At 48.2% G+C, this 17270-nt stretch overlaps 1 protein-coding gene across 1 annotated transcript in view; it reads left to right on the top strand.

The window, feature by feature from the left end:
- The window catches only part of ATP10B (ATPase phospholipid transporting 10B (putative)), a 620207-nt gene that overhangs the window by 379024 nt on the left and 223913 nt on the right, over positions 1-17270 (top strand). The window contains exon 4 of the mRNA XM_069654269.1: positions 3703-3980. Within this exon, the coding sequence (XP_069510370.1) occupies positions 3706-3980 (275 nt within the window). The 5' untranslated portion in view covers positions 3703-3705. The remainder of the gene's footprint in view (positions 1-3702; positions 3981-17270) is intronic.

Below are 17270 nucleotides of genomic sequence, written 5' to 3'. Positions count from 1 at the left end.
TGAATACTAAAGGCAACTTCAAAGGGTTCTGATAATGTGCTTGTTGTCAATCACGCTTGAATCACGGCTCACAGCGGTGGACGTCGAAAACCGCAATCTTGGTTGTTATGGGTTTCAGGTGCTGTGAGTCCCACTCATGGGCCAAGGTTAGTCATTTCTCAGGCTCCCGAAAACTAATGAGGCTGGCACACACCTTTAGGGGTCCTGCAACATGAGAGATGTGGTTTTGGTCCAGCAGCAGAGTTTACCCCCATGGTCCCTGGGGATGGTTAGGGGCAAGAGCTTACCTTGGTCTTCTCCTCACCACTCAAGGACTCTGAAAAGGACTGCTCTCCAAGCCAGGTTCAACGAAATCTTCTTTCAGGATTGGAGTCCAAGGGATGATTCAAAAGAGTGGTCTGAGAACCCCTTTTTCAAAGGCAAAATCTCACAGGTGATTGGACTAAAGCTATCCCCCTTTAGAGGTTCAATCATTGCTCTTGAAAGGAGTGGACTTTGCCTTCTGACATCACACCCACAGTGATTTGTACTACCGGAAGTGTAAGGGACAGGAATGAAAGAGAGCCAGAGACAACCAAGATGGCAGAATCCTCCCAAACTGTAAAGATCTCTCTCTCTCTACCTGGCTACACTAACCCTGCCTGTTCCCCTTCTCAATAGAATCAAAGGCCTTTAGAAATGTACCACCCTGGAGTGAGGCCATGCCCTTTGTGAATGGTTATGCCTTTTGACTCCTGTTTCCAGGTGAACTTCCTGTGGAATGTCTGTCTCTGGGGATAGGGTGTTACCTGACCGCACAACGGAACAAGAAGCTTATCCCCCTGCCACTTGCCAGGGGGAGACTTCTCTGGAATGAATACGCAGAGCTCTTAGGTGAACTGGGACCACAGGGCAGATTGGCACATGTGATATCAATTTAACATGGCTGGGGTAACTCTTATAGATTCTGGCCACCACCATTCTCTAACTCGTGTATGGCTTAGATTTACAGTTTACCATGCCACCAGGACAGGATCCTCAGAGTTATGCAGTTTCTGGAACAGGGGTGCATATCTTAAATGCTGCCCCTGCTTTGCAGAGAATTTGCTGTTACAGCTGCTGTCAAGAGGGCACCTGTGACCTCTGAACCTGCTCTGTGCCACTGTTGGAGGAAGAGCTGTGATCAGGACACTCAGGCAGCAGACCACAAGTGCACACTAAGTTTTTTTGGTATGAAGCATATGAAAAGGGAATCCGATCAGCAGATGTCCCTCTCAGAGATGAAATCATCTGCATCATTTTATTAAATAATTAAAAATTTTAAAACGTCAGGGCTCCTAAAGCCTTGCCTGATGGAAATTCCGCACAAGGGCTCATTTGACAACTGGGGTGCAGTCATCTGAGGAGGGGGAGAGAGCCGCTTTACACAAGGCTGTCCATCTGCCACCCAGTCTCGCTAGTGGACAAGTCAACCGTTGCGAGGCAATACGTCCAACGGAGAGCTAGTGACGGGCTGATGCACCCGATACCAGAGCCTGGCATTGGAGGAAGCAACCTTCTGGACGACCATGAAGTGTGACCGAGGGTGGCCACTCTGTGATGCTCCATGAGTGGGAGAAAGAGAACACCTCCATGAGGAAACCAGAGATGAACAAGCAAGCTGACCAATGGCTTTTAGTTTGGGTCCCAAGCATTTATAAGTTCCTGCGTCAACTGCCTGGGCCTTTTGCTACTTTTGCGCTGTTCTTTTTTTAAACTGATACTGGGAGAGCAAGGGCGCGAGGGGAGAGTGATTTAGGGGAGAGGACCCCAAAAAAGGTAAAGGATAAAAGTTGACAAGTTTGCATGTTTTACTTTAACTGACTCCCTCCTCTTCGTGTTTGTCAGGTGACAACACTATTCTATCTAGCCCATCTCTTGATTTACTGCAAAGATTCTGCCCTCACCACATCATACTATTCCATCTAGCCCATCTCTTGATTTACTGCAAAGATTCTGCCCTCACCACATCATACTATTCTATCTAGCCCATCTCTTGATTTACTGCAAAGATTCTGCCCTCACCACATCATACTATTCCATCTAGCCCATCTCTTGATTTACTGCAAAGATTCTGCCCTCACCACATCATACTATTCTATCTAGCCCATCTCTTGATTTACTGCAAAGATTCTGCCCTCACCACATCATACTATTCCATCTAGCCCATCTCTTGATTTACTGCAAAGATTCTGCCCTCACCACATCATACTATTCTATCTAGCCCATCTCTTGATTTACTGCAAAGATTCTGCCCTCACCACATCATACTATTCCATCTAGCCCATCTCTTGATTTACTGCAAAGATTCTGCCCTCACCACATCATACTATTCTATCTAGCCCATCTCTTGATTTACTGCAAAGATTCTGCCCTCACCACATCATACTATTCCATCTAGCCCATCTCTTGATTTACTGCAAAGATTCTGCCCTCACCACATCATACTATTCCATCTAGCCCATCTCTTGATTTACTGCAAAGATTCTGCCCTCACCACATCATACTATTCTATCTAGCCCATCTCTTGATTTACTGCAAAGATTCTGCCCTCACCACATCATATTCAGGGACGTCATTTGGGGGTCGCCAGGGGCCGCATAGGTCTCCCTTGCTACCCCTAAAAAAATGATCTTTAAAAAAATGTTTTTTATATGTCAGCTCCTTGACTGGCTGTGGCCAGTGCCATGTGACTCTTTGTTTCTGGAGTGGCTGGATTATTTGTTCAGGTGTTTGCACAAGTGTAACACTTTGAGCAGTGACCCTAAATAAGAATGAAAAGGAATAACACATAATGTCTTCAAGGAATTCTATACAATAATTTCTAGACTCATTAAAGGGGTAAGTCACTGATTTAGTCTTTTCTTAAACACCTCAATTCAACCTGTCATCCTTCTGAGGTCGATAAATGAGTACTAACACATGTTCGGTGATATTGTAGGTATATTTGTTCTATGTACAACACTAAAGCGTAAGTGCTTTATAATAATACATCATCATTTGTCCTTGGACGTCTGCTTGCATTCACAGTAATTTGGTAATATGGACCTATACACACTGATATTAACGAGACATATGCTGATCCATTCTTGTATGAAATGTATATCACAATATAGTGATATCACCATATTTTTCGTTGTGTACTCAGGAACAAAACTATGTGATGCCCTTTCCTATTTTGTCAAGGGGTCAAAGGTCGTGTTCCATCGCTTCCAATGATGGCACTTCGGGGTTGGGTCAAATTACATCACTTCATGTGATGTCATCAGAGGTCAGGGGTTGTGTGATGTCACTTCCGCTACCCCTGACATTTTGGTGAAGTGACATCCCTGATCATATTCAGTGTAGACTGCTCTACACCGGGGCACCCCATTACTGTTCAGCTCCCCCTTATTGCACCAATATAGCAGCAAGAGATTACAACCCGAGGTCATATGAGCTTTCCTACAAGGATTTCCGGCACACGGCCTGTGAAGGGCGGATTAGGAAGCATCTTCTTTCAGAGCAGCCCACATCTGCGCTACCCGGTTTTGTCCGAAGTGTGCTGTATTCAGGGACGTTGCTAGAGGGGGGTTGTATAGTTGGTGCTGCACTTTGTGATCAACGCCCACCCATGTGTGCACAATGCAAGGACACTGTATGGATAACTCACTTGACCATTTTTCCATTCCCCCCCCCACCCAGAGCATGGCTTTCTCGGTGGACTCGGCGCTGCAGCGGTGGAAGCGCCTTGCCAGAGGAGAGCTCTCCACAGACGCTTCTGAAGCCACACCTCTGCTGAGCGCCAGCAGGAAGGGCCTGCTGCACACCCTGGAGAAGCAGCGCGTCGTCCACCCAAACAACCTACGCTGTCAGAGGGACTGGAAGGTCTTCTCACGATACTACCGTGACAACGCCACCCGGACCACGCGATACTCCCTGCTCAGCTTCCTACCCAAAAACCTCCTGGAGCAGTTTTACAGGTGAGCGTGCAATGGTTGCTTGCGGCCACGTGCTTCTTTCAAATGTCCAATTGGTAAACACAGACATACTGGCCTATGGGGAAATGAGGATTGTTGTCGAAAAGGCTGTTCCCCATATTGTGTAAAACATCTCCTTCCCCGGGCATCAAGGCGGGCAAAAATATACAGCAAAAATAAAGAGGGTCAAAAAGAAGTGTTTAAAAATAAATGGTGACATGGTTATGCACAGGGGTTGGAAGTTGGGGATGCTAGGCGGTAGGAGTCGCTGCGGGTGGAAGAGGGTGAGAGGGGGCTGCCTTTCCCACACAGACCCACTCCTTATCGAGACCCTGGAAAGTAGGAGTCACTGTGGGTGGAAGAGGGTGCTACCTTTCCCACCCAAATCCCACCCCTTATGGGGACCCTAGGAAGTGGGAGTCGCTGCGGGGGGGAAGAGGCTAGAGGGGGCTGCCTTTCCCTTCCACACCCGCCCCTTGTGGGGACCCTAGGAGGTGGGAGTCACTGTGGGTGGAAGAGGGCTAGAGGGGGCTGCCTTTCCCTTCCATACCCTTCCCTTATGGGGACCCTAGGAGGTGGGAGTCACTGTGGGTGGAAGAGGGCTAGAGGGGGCTGCCTTTCCCTTGTGGGTACCCTAGGAGGTGGGAGTCACTGTGGGTGGAAGAAGGCTAGAAGGGGGCTTCCTGAATTCCCATAAGGACTCATTGTAGGCTCCACCCACGTCTGCAATGAAGTGTTAAAGAAATAGTCATTGACCTTGTGTTGATCAAAGTAGAAATCAATGTAAAATAGTCATATTTATGCACAGTAGTTTCTGCATTAATGAGTCCTTATGGGAATTAAGGACAAACAAACATACAAGCCCTTAGCACGTCAGGGGTACATTTCTGTTGCTGAAATATGGAGGTGGGTTTTCCAATTTGAACCCAAGCAGGGCCCAGGTATCTTGAGCCTCTCCAGTATCTGGCAAAGGTGCACAAGCCTACTGGGTACGGACAGATTTGGAATCGGATGCTATCTTTCAAGACCAATAGGGTGGGCAACTCTCACTGTGCCAGGCCGGGGATCCATCAGCGTGCCTGGCTGGGGAACCATCAGCGTGCCTGGCTGGGGAACCATTAGCGGGCCTGGCAAGGGAGCCATCAGCGTGCCTGGTCGGTGAACCATCAGCGTGCCTGGTCGGGGAACGGACAATGTGCCAGGCCGGGGAACGGTCAGTGTGCCAGGCTTATTGTTAAATATTACCCTTTCCTTATACCTCATGGAAGGAAGGTCTTCCACAGCCGTCTTGGTGTTGCAGATTTGTTTAGAAGGGGGTTCAAATGTCAAAAAAACTTGTATCAAAACCAAGGACAACAATCTCGCCCTAATGCTAAAGAAGTGCACAACTACGAACCGATCATTATTTGATGTGGGGTGGCTTAAGCTTGGCAGTGGGAAAGGGAATGTTCGGTTTTTGGGATATTAGTTGCGTCAAGTGATGCAGTGTTGTGTCCCCGGTGTACTGATCTGGTCACACAGCCCATGTATGACCAGAAATGGGAAGAATATTAGCAAAATATTCCTTTTCTGTTTCTCTTGACAACATTCTTAACATCTTCCTTGCTGGAGAACAGGTCTACTCGACCAATCAGAAAATGCAGCTTGCTCAGTGAATACGTGCATTCCCACACCCTTTGCTTCTGTTTTGATTCTGGGGATGAATTGTATATAAAACCATGCAGAGGGCGCGTGGCAGCAACATTTGCAAAGGGGTGTTTATTGTGCACCCCAGGGCAGAACAAAGACAGGCAGTCACCGGGGGAGATGAAACCCTTCCTCAAAATGTGGGGAAGCTAGTGTGCTTCCTTTGCCACAATTGCCGCATCCTGCAAGTTGTGTTGCCCCATTTCTGTTTAAAAGTTTGAAAGGCCTGGCCAGATTCCCCCACTACTCTTTTGCACATTAGCAGTGCAGAAGCGGGTTAGGTGCCCGGATAGAAGTAGCAACCGCCTGTGGGAAGGATGACATTGTAAAGGGATTCCTGCTTTGGGCACCAGATGATGGCATCGAGTGAATTATCTGGTACAACTCAGCCAGTAGTACTAGAGGGAGCATATAGGGTTTCAGGGTACACATTGTTCCTTTCCTACGCACCCTTGTGTTCTTGGCAAGGTAAGAGGTTGGTTGGAATTGGTTAATGCCCTGATCACTTACTGGCAATCTTCAGCCCACCTAGCCCTACTCTTCCTTGACCCAGCACTTACTTTATGACGGCCATCCTCCTTCCCACAGAGATTCACAAAGTCCAGTCCATCTTTCTGATTCAATCGCATCCTCCTATATAAGGAGCCGCTCACCTCTGCTCCTTCTGTTTCTTCTGCTTGAAACAGAGTTCACCAGAAAGGCTGCTAGGCTGGTCTTCCTGACACGGTGCTTTGCTTGTTGGGCCAGGGGGCATAAAAAGGGAGGGAGGACGGGGGGAATCTCCTGCCACCTGATCATGGATTATGGGGTTAGTGGACGTCAGGGACCGAGCCCGGGTAAGTAGTTACCCCGTGGCCTATGGATTACAAGAACCAGACTGACCACTGCCGACTGTAGTTCTGCTGAGAGCACTTGGAGGTGAGGACAGGAGGAAGAACCAAGGGAGCACCAGGTGAGGTTTCACAGACAATGTCTTAAAATTGGGTAGCCAGTCCATCGGGCCACCAAGCAGCTGCCAAGATCACTCAGGCATTTCTGTAATGGAAATGCTGGATCTACTCAGGGTTGAGAGGGAATGGAGGAAAGGCAGCGGAAAATTCCCTGGCCAAAGGAGTGAGGGAGCACCCACACCCCATGACCCTTCTTCCTTGTTTCCGATGGGAAACGAGAAAAAAGAGGGAGCGCTCGCTGGAGTGTGTCCAGTGAATTTGCCAGCAGTGGGTCACTAAGTCTCCATTGCAGCGTAGATGCAAAGAATGTCCCTGGGCCTCTGCCAGACCATTGTCCACCCCCTCCTCAGATGTGCTGTACAGAGGGATAAGAGATTGGCCTTCTCCCAGAGGACCATCTTTAAAGTGAGAATTACTTGGGAGCGGAATCTCGTGCCCCCTGACTGATCACATTGGCACCAGCTGATGGATTGTCTGTGCAGACCAGCCTGCTTGCTCCTGAGGATCCCGTCGGAAGCCTTATAGAGGTATGTAGATGGCTACCAATTCCTTGCAACTGGAGGACATTTGATTTCCTGTCAGAGACCAATGGGCGTGGCATGAGATGGACCCTTTCAGGGGTTCTGACCCCATCCCACTGGCAACCGTAGTCTGGAGTACGGGAAGGCGAGGATCCAGGTGTAAACCCCACAGAGGTTTCCCGCAATCAACCATCGCCAGAGAAGAGACAGAGTTCGACTTGCATTGGAATCTGTGCCTCGAAATTCTGAGAGCAAGGTTGCATTTGTGTGAGATTGCAATGAGCCCAGGGGGTGGCAGCACTGTGGCTGCCATGAGACCCAGGACGTAAAGGACAGACCTGGCCAAGACTTCTGGGAGCAAACACAGTTTGAGATTACTATCCTGAGGGCTGCAGCCCTGATGTCTGGCAGATCAGCCAGTCCTTGTTGGTATGGCACACAGTGCCCAGGAGCTGCAACGTCTTCATGTGATCCAGATGGACATTGCAGGTTCTGCAGCATACCATGCAATTGGAGCATGTCTCAGGTGATGCCTTCACTTGGAGCTGGGATGGCTCCTGAACCAGTCAGTCGTCTAGACATGGATAGAGCTGTATCCCAGGGAGCTGCAAGAGACCCACCAAGGGGGCCAAAGTACCATACAGCCTTATCTTGGGCCGAAGGGAAGGACCACAAACTGGAGATGTTCCGGTCCCACAGCAAATCAAAGGAAGATTTGGTATGTACGTTTTATCGGGATGTGTAGACCGACTTCGATCCTGTCCGTGTACAGGCGCTAGTCCCCTTTCGACTCCCTTCAAGTAGACCAATCTGAAACCCCCTAACGCCTTAGGCACCAGAAAAATTATCAAGTAGCACCTTCTACCCTTCCACCTGCAGTAGAACAGCATGAATGCCCCCTTCAGAAGAAGAACCCCCAGGCCCTCCAAAAGAGCAGAACGTTTTGCCGTATTCCGGAGAATAGGGATGCTCTGAGCCCCAGTCTTTGGCAGGGTTTCAGAGACTTCGAATGTGTAACCTTCTCGGACGACCAATGGAGCCCAGGGGTCTGCGACATCTGCTACCCATTGCTGTTGGAACTGAGTAATTCTTGTCCCAACCTGACGGGAGCAACTCCAGTCGGGACAGCTGCACATCCTGGTTTGCGGCAGGAGTCTATACCACCCCATGAAGACATGGACGCATTGACCAGCATAAGCACAGTAGTAGGGCCTGAATTATGGTCCGGCCGAGGCCCGTGCTTTGCGTCTGAAAGTATTGGGATGCATGTAGAGAGAATGATAGAAGCGCTAATTGGGATCGAAACGCTAGTGGCCGAACACGCCAGAAACAGCGAGACAGTGTGCCAGATGGAGAGGTGCAGCATCGGTGCACGACAGAGAACGGACCAGAACCAAGAAAGGGAGCCAGCAAATGCACGTGCCAATCTGCAATCCCCCAGGGGCAGAAAGGGGATTGCGGTAACTAACGTAGCACAGGATCTCTTGAAAACGGGCCTGGAAAATTGGACAGGAACAAGGTTCAACACGAGACGCCAAACGTGCTGCGCACATGCAGGGACAGGGTACAAGGCTTAGTCCCCTTTTCATGACTCGGTCATAAACATACGTGCCCCAGGAGGGGAAATGTCACGCCGCCCGTATCGGGGTCCACTTACTTGAAGCGGCGCGCCCCGTCCTGGAGGCTGTACCCGTGCTTTCGCTTAGGGGTTCCTGGGTTGTTCTGGTCATCGCTCGCTTCCGGGTTTCCTGGGCAGGTTGGTCAGCGCATGCGCGGGCGGCCATTCCGCGCTCTTCGCGCATGCGCGCTGCACGGAGTACTCGCTTTGGAGGACCTTGCGGTCCACGCCTCTCTCCGAGCCAACCAACGCTTGGGAATCGGCTCGGCTTGCGTTCCAAGCCTCCTAGGGGTTGGCAGTCCTATTTAAGGAGCCGGGTCGTTCATTCAAACTGCGTCTCAACGCGGTTTGATTAGGATCGTGTTTCCTCGCCGGTTCCTTGTGCCTACCTTACCTGTTACCTGACTCCTGTCCTCCTTGTTCCTGGTACCCTCGGGTCCTTACCTGTTACCTGACTCCTGTCCTCCTTGTTCCTGGTACCCTCGGGTACATCTGCAGTTGCCTTGCCTTGTCCTTCCTTCCCTTGTCCTGTGGTAGGGTGGTTCCCTTTCCCCTCTTCTGAGTTGGGTGGTTCCCCTGAGGTTATTAGTTGGTCCTTGCCCTTGTACCTTGTCTGCCTGCACTTTCAACCTTGTGAGCCATTCTTCTACCTTCCTTCCCGGATCCTGTCTCCTACCAATCTCCACTGTGTCCTCTCCCTTGGGACTTCCATCTTCCGGATCCAGTCTCCCTTGGGACTTCCATCTTCCGGATCCAGTCTTCCTTGGGACTCAGTATCGTCATCTGGAAAGGCTCCCCCTGTCAGTGCTTGCACTGTCCTGACGCCACGTTAATCAGGGGTGAGCAGACTCGTGGCGTTGGGAGCTGGTTCATCTCCAACCCGGTTCCATTCGGGCGGGAGCTGGGCTGGCTTCTCGCGTCATCAACCACATCCACGCAGGTCTCCTGACAGCCTGGCATCATCATCAAGGTCTTCAACCAGACGAACAGGTACGCAACGTCCTCGTGACGCACTCTATAACAGGAAAGAAGGACCAGACTGGTCAGGGAAAGTTGGCTAATGGTTGACAGAGGGGAGGTATAATGAGGGGAGGTTAGAGAAAGCAGGAAGGTGTGGGTTATTTGGATGAAGTCAGCAGTAGAAAAAGAGATGGACCAAGTGACCAAAAGGAGGAAGGAGGGAGCGGTGGCTTGTGGAGGAGATTCGTGGAGAAGGTTAGGTATTGGTTTGGGGGGGGGTCGTTCTACATTGTTAGTGGGTGTGTTGGGGTGGCAAATGAGTATACGTTTTTGGTAAGGAATGGATGTGAAGTTCATTGCACTGGGTGAATGGGGGATGTTTGTGTTGCAGAGTGGGAGCTGGGGAGTGGGAGGTGGAGAGTGGGAGGAAGAGGGGGCGAGTGGGAGGTGGAGACGAGGAGTGGGAGGTTGAGGAGGTGTGGGTGGATGGGAGGTGGAGACGGTTAGTGCAGGGAGGAGAGCCGTAATGGAGTAGATAAATGGTGAAATAGAATGGGAGGAAAAATGGCGCCCAAGGGTGGAGGCAAGTGCTAGGAGTAGTGACACATTGGAGGGGCAGCAACAGGTAGGAGGAGCAAGAGGAGGGGTATAGCAGCGAGAGTAGAAAGTTAGAGGTAAGCATGGACGTGAGTAAACCAACCTGAAACAAATGGAGCAAGTGCAAGGCACATAATCCTGAAACTCCATTAGAACACGAATAACTGTTTAGAGACAGTAAGTCACTAAGAGAGCTTAGCTAGCCAGTATTTAGGGAGACCTCTTTTGGCAAACGTAAAGATTAGACAGTAGGGTTACTGTTTAGTAGCACTAACCGAATTTACGGCTGCTGCGTTAGGGGAAAATCCCAAGGGAATCGAGAGAGATGGATGGCCCTAGGACTCACCAAAATTAAATAAAAACCCTTGAACTGGCCTACAGCCGTAGTGTTCTTGTGCCGACTGTGGTACAGCTTTGAACCTACAACCATCACATTGCAAGTCTCGTGCTCTATCCACTGTGCTAATGGACCTCTGTGGTCTAGAGGCTTCCCCGTAGGCATGGGCCATGAAGGGTTCCGCTGACTCCGATGATGAAACTGAGGAGGAGCAGGAGGAGGAGGAGGAGGAGGAGGAGGTCAGGTCCCTCCTCTGTCTCTTGGGCCATCTACAACTGTTACTCTCGGAGCATCGCCTTAACCTCAAGCGGGGCTGCTCACTTTTCTTCCTTCCCCCTTTTCTCACAACAAGGTCACTCAGAAGATTCTAATTTAGAAGAGTCAGCTTGGAGTGGTTTTGTCAAGGAGCTAGAGCAGGCCAAGAAGACCCAGGTGAAACACAGATAGAACCTATTCACACTGTCTACCCCAATATGTTTATCCTTCTCCTAACTTTACCCATGTGGAAAGCCATAGCCTGGAAGAGGGAAGTCTGGTGAGTAGGAGCAGCCATCACCCCCACCCTAACGCCGAACACCTGAAGGGAATCCCGAGCCCTCCCACTCTAGCCCCCCTGGCCCAGCTCGGACAGCCAAGGGGTGTACCTACTTACCAAGGCCCGCTCCCTGACCTCCACTACCCCGATTATCCATGGTCAGGGGGTAGGAGATCACTACTTGTTCATGCCTTCTGGCCCAACCAGCTTGGCACCCCTCTGGGAAGAACAGGACAGCTAATCTTCCGGTGATCTGTCTGGCAGAAGAAACAGGATCAGAAGAGGTGAGCAGCCTCCTTTATTGCAAGGAGGGGTCGATGGTAAAGAACTGGGACGAGGAAGCGTGAGATGGGGTAATGCCCAAACTCCTTCATTGATGACTTGAGGTCTGGCCCACTGTGCCAAACACCCAGTTATCTCGAAATACTCAGGGTCCCGAAAAGGGCCCTGCAACAGAAGCGGGCCAAACCATGAAAGACATTGGATGTTTGCAAGAAGAGGCGTGATCCCACATCCTCCTCACTGCCAAGCTTGAGCACTACCTCGTCATTACTCGAGATCAACGTGCAGCAGAGCAGCACCATGCACTGGCACGCACATTCAACATTCAACTTGCTCAATGCCCCATAACAGTGTAAGCTCGTAACCGGGCGTTATTCCGACGTATGCATTAGATCCTCCTTATGCATATTTTTCCCAAGGGCAATCCGAAAAAGCAGTGCAGTACACAGGCACACATGCCACACTTCACATGTGTGTTATTGCCGAACAACGTGTGGAAATATTGGTACAACATATCGATCTTGATCGCCAATACCGTGGCAAAGGAAGTTTCCCCTGTGGCCAACCCTCTGTAGTCCATGTCGCTACTTGCAGGAGCGGAAAGCCACTCGGTTGCAGGAACTCGCAGGCGCATTGTTTGCTTTTCTTCAGTGCAGAATAGATGGGCTTTCCTGCAATATTTCATTATTTCCAGACACCAAGCCTTGTGCTAGCTGGCAGGACTGGCCTGGAGAAGGAGCAGGTCCCCCCCTTTTCTTGTTTCCAGTGCTAGGAGCTGAGAACTTGGGTGAGCCCTTTCCAGCGAGATGAGCATCCTTTTATTATAATTATGTTATTTTATGTTAAAGGTACTTAGGAAGCAGCTGAAAATGTTACTTTTTCGGTAATTCGTTAAATATTCAGCACAGACACCCTTGAGTTCCTCTCTTTTCTTTTTTATGTAGTCCTGTGACCTCTTTTCTCGTTTTCTTGTTTTCTTGTTTTCTCGTTTTCTTGTTCTCGTTTCCCTGATGCTTGCGAACTTCGGCGCGTTATAAATACATAAATAAAATAAATAAATAAAAATAAAATGTAGCGCACCGTCACCAAAGGAATTGGTCCCCAGGCGCTCTGGCGGATCTGTTAACGAGAAGGTGGGATGGGTTAGTAGGTGAAGCGGGAGTAGGATAGTGAGAGGAGTGGTGTACTGTTGGCAGCTTCAACTCGGTAGACATCGGGTGCTGAGCTTTGGTGCGAGTATTGGATCGGTGTCAGTCTGCGTGTGCTGTTGGTGTGGCTTATGTGTTGTTGCAGTGTGGTGAAGTGCGTGCAGCTTGTTGTGCGAGAGGTGGTTGTGTGTGTTTTTTGAGTGAGATAAATATGCAGAGAGTTTGAGTTTATATTGGTTACTGGGTTATATGACATTTAACATGCTAACATTCACAGTTCTGTCTAGGTGTAATACTTTTTGATCTACATAATTCCGTCTTATGGGGTTTTCTATACTGCGCCAGGCCACCACTGTAGTGGTCTCCAAGTGCATAAGTCTCGTCCATGTGAAGGAGCATTCTGCTCCATGCCAACAATGGCATGTCCTTAGTCTGCTGGAAGTTATTGACCGAAAAATTAGTGTGTAATGAAAAGAAGACTATCGGAATGTGCTTGGGATGTTAAGGTGTATTATTAATTTTAAAAAATGTGTAAGAGGATGGTAAAAGAAAAGAAACATGGCAAATATGGTGTATATGTAAGGCTTGGGTGGGCGATGGGCTCCAGGTGTGCTTGGACATTCCTACTTGATTGTTTTCCAGGTAAAGTCAAGCTAGGTTAGCTGCACAAAGGCCATAAATACCAGAGTCCCAAGAGGGTGCTACTTATGCAGAGATAATTGAAGCAAAGTTGTGCAGTAGCACCTTTCAGCTTTCATATGTGCAGAATGGGATTACCATAATAAATGGTCTCTTGCCCAAATAACTGGACAGACTCAAAGAATATGGCAAAATACTAATTTATTATCAGTTCAATAAAGTAGGGAAACCTGGCGAAACACACACTCTTGATCACATTTCGGTTACACAAAGACTTTATACCTCGATGTGCGTCAGCTATGACGTCATCCTACTTGGCAAATAATAAAACCTATCTGGCAGAGGGATTGGTTAGGGAAACATATTTACTTATAGTTTCTATAAGTGTTAGTAACATCATTAGCTGCCCCTCTTCTGACAGGCATGCATTGAACTTCTCTTTAACTCTGTATAATACAGATTATAACAGCAGTGAATTGGCCCCCGCAACAATATATGCTCACCATTGCATAAGCACTCTGATTGGTTGGCATTCCTTCCCAACCTTGGACATTCGGCTCATTAGCAGCAAGTAAGCAAAACGAAACCCAGGTGCAGAGAACATCCGACTGCCTCCCACTTGCCCAATTACGTGTAACATAAGGGACAGTCTAAGGTTGGGCAGGACAAACAGGCTGAAATAATACTATGTACGAGGGGGTAGTCCTGTCCTCAAATGTTTTAAAGCTGCAATAATTTCTTGCAGTATTTATTCAAACCTCCAGAAATCACCAGTAAGACTTTAAAAAAATATGTGTTACTCGAAAAGGAAGGATCCAACCACTGGAATGTAACTACTGTTGCCTTTTTAATTTGGCTACACATGAAGATTTTCAAAAGGAAAATGAACAAAACACTTTAAATAAAATAAGTAACAAGGTTCTTAGCAGAGTTCTCGAGTGTTCTGTAGTAACCAATCCGAAAAACACATAAACAGTGTGTACTCACATATGCATGGTTTGGCTGAATATTACTTCATATTAGTCCAAAAGGATGTACAGAAAATACATTAAATGCAGTGAGTGTTTCAAATGCAATTCAAACCAAACAATCCACAACGGATCTTCTGTGTTTCAGGTGTATAAGTATCACCGAGAAAGACACAAGTTTTTTTGAGACCGAAAGTTTTGTTCATCTGATGGCAGAGTCCTGTCCGGGGAACTTGTAGGCTGGTCCACTTGTAGGTGGAATTTAGACCTTAAAAATAGGGTTAGCTGTAGCCTGGTTTAGGAGGGATGACCAAAAGACTGGTCGACGTCAAAATGAAAGTAGTAATGAAGCTAGTGGTCATAGTTCATATTCGTTCCCACGGGAACATGGTGACCATGGACAGTGGTAAAGCCTTGTGGTGGTAGTGGTGAGCTCCTTGGCAGGTATTCACTGAGGCTTGATTGTGAGTAGTAAGTGTTCGGTGAGTGAGCCCAAGGTTCAGATATCTAAAAAATAGTGACTTAATCGTGCATCTCTAAGGAAGGTAGTAGAATACCCATAACTTGCGTAATGCTAGAGAGAAGCAGAGCTCTCCATTGTATTTCAATTTGACTGGTTGGGTGAGGAGTTCTTCAGTGTACAGTAACTGGTTTTCTGTGGCTAATGCTATGTATTGAATACTCCTAGACGATCTTGCTCTTACTTCAGGGAGATGCATTTTCTCTCAGTTTGAAAGAAAGAGCCAAACTTTAATAGCTTTTTTGAAGGGGCTACATGTATTTTATATCTCTTATGTGTCACAGCAATGATTTCAGACCCTGGGAGCAACGATTCAGAATGTGAAGACCCTATTTTACTGAACGAGGGGTTGGTCATGAAGATATGTGCTGATGTTCTAAGGTTGCTACTAGACAAGTGAATCGATGGATGATTTAAAGGCGATTCTGCGGGCTACTGGAAGCCAATGCAGACATCAATGCAACTGTTATGCATGATCATTTTAGTAAGCGCCTAGCTGCAGTTCTTTGCACTCTGCATTCTGGCTTGTAGTCAAGCTGGGGCAACTGGATATAGGCTGTTAGCGTAGTCGAGCCTGGCGAGAATGATAGCAGAGATTGCTGTGCATTTTTGGGGCACCATTAGGAAAAGGAGAATTTCGCTTAGTGTTTTAGTTGGATTGCATTTTTTCTAGGTAGAGCATTAATCTGGGGTAGTGAGTTTGCAATTAATTTCGGTGGCGGGCATGATGGGAAAAGGGTCATGAAGGAGACTGACAAGGCGGGGTCATTTTGTGCAACTCAAGAAAACCTATCTCTACCTACTACTAAGGGGCTTGCCCTGCCTCAACATAGGACAACTTTAGTGAACTGTCAGGATGCCCCTTAAAAATAAATGTTCTCCATCAGAAATTAACTAATCTAACACTATAAACATAAGCCTTTGACTAAAATGAAGTTTGTGTTTCCTTCACCAGAAGAATGACTCCTTCAGTCTTCTAGTAGAAGTAACTCCTTTAATGTCCCATCACAAGGGACCAGGGAAATGATTCCCTTCTCATGGTCTGTCTATAAAAGTTATCCACAGTGGTATTTAAGCACTCTTGCAGAAAACTGATTATTCTCTTTAACTCCTTCTAGAAAGTATGAAAACTCATAGCCTTATCTCGCTTCCATTTAACACTCTAATGATGGATATCTTTTCGAGGGTTCTCTATAGCTTTCTTGTATGTCTCCCTATTGGTTTCTATATGTAATGGGAATGTTTCCCAAAGCTCTCAGACTTTCCAATGACATTTGTTGGGCCACAGTGACAGGGCGACAACTCCTTATGCCCTCTGTTTAAACAGAGATATGTGGTGAATCACTGTTATGAGGGAGATGGCTCCCATTCCACTCTGCTTTGGCAGAGGTATTGGGCAGACAACTGCAAAGAGGGAGACGACTCCCAACAGTCTACTTGATCAGTGGTATTGGATAAACCACTGTGACGAGGGAGAGGACTGCCAATGCACTCTGCTTGAGCAGTGGTATTGGATTGGCCATTTGGCCACTGTGATGAGGGAGATGACTTCTGATGCACTCTGCTTGAGCAGTGGTATTGAACTGACCACTGCAATGAGGGTGATGGCTCTCGATGTACTCTGTTTGAGTTGGGCCTCTTCCCGGACCCCACCTGGTCTTCCCACCATCCACTTTACCTGCAGTATCTTGGGGACACGGCTCCAGTTCTTCCCTGGGTCGTGGGGGCCTCTCCTCCTTCTTGTTGCTTCCTACCTGGCTGGTGGTCTCTGCATAGTTTCTGGACCCGACGGTCCACCTTTCTGTAGTCACGCCACCAAGTGAGTCCGTTCCCTGCCGGCTACCAGAACACTCCAGAAATGTCCTGTTCTTCTTGTCTCCCTCCTGGAGAGACGCAACTACTTCAGTTGCAGCTTTAAAGATTTTAACTTCCCAGGTCTCGTTTGCGTGGTCCTAGCTTCCGCAGTGAGATTTTCTTAGTCTGTTCTTGCTTTCTACTTTCTACTGTTGGCTCCACCCTGGTGTAAGGTCAACACCATCTTGGAAAGTCTCTTTGGCACTCTTCATGCCTCCAGTGAGCCACCTCATTGCAGTACTTGGCTGACTTTGTATATAGTTATTCCATATGATTCCATGTTCTTCTTTATCCCAGTAAGTTTAACTTTTGTCACAGTCATGGCTTTACAATAACACATGGTTCCACTTTCAATGGTGGGAGAAAAGGGTGACCATGAGGGTACGGGGTTATGTGACAGGTTTTTAGGGAGGCTTTTCCCCAGGTGGACGTCCTTCTTCCCATGAGGGGGAGAGTCCTTTCCTATGAAGTCCTTCTGGATATTACCACTCCTAGGGGGACTATTGGGTAGTGGCCTCACCTCCCTAGCCTCATAGGAAAGGTCTCCCCTCTGGAGAGAAGTCACGAAACCTTGTGAATCTTCACACCACCCACCTTTGGCACTCTAAAAAGCTGGTTTCAGACCTGGCATTAGTACTGAGCTGGGTGTGATCTTGGTTCTGGTTGGCATCTGGAGGC

This window comes from Ambystoma mexicanum, chromosome 3q (assembly GCF_040938575.1).
Source record: "Ambystoma mexicanum isolate Mex_15411 chromosome 3q, UKY_AmexF1_1, whole genome shotgun sequence".
In the NCBI taxonomy this organism is placed as follows: Eukaryota; Metazoa; Chordata; class Amphibia; order Caudata; family Ambystomatidae; genus Ambystoma; species Ambystoma mexicanum.
The sequence above is the reverse complement of the archived record's forward strand: the minus strand, read 5'-3'. Positions and strand labels throughout refer to the sequence as shown.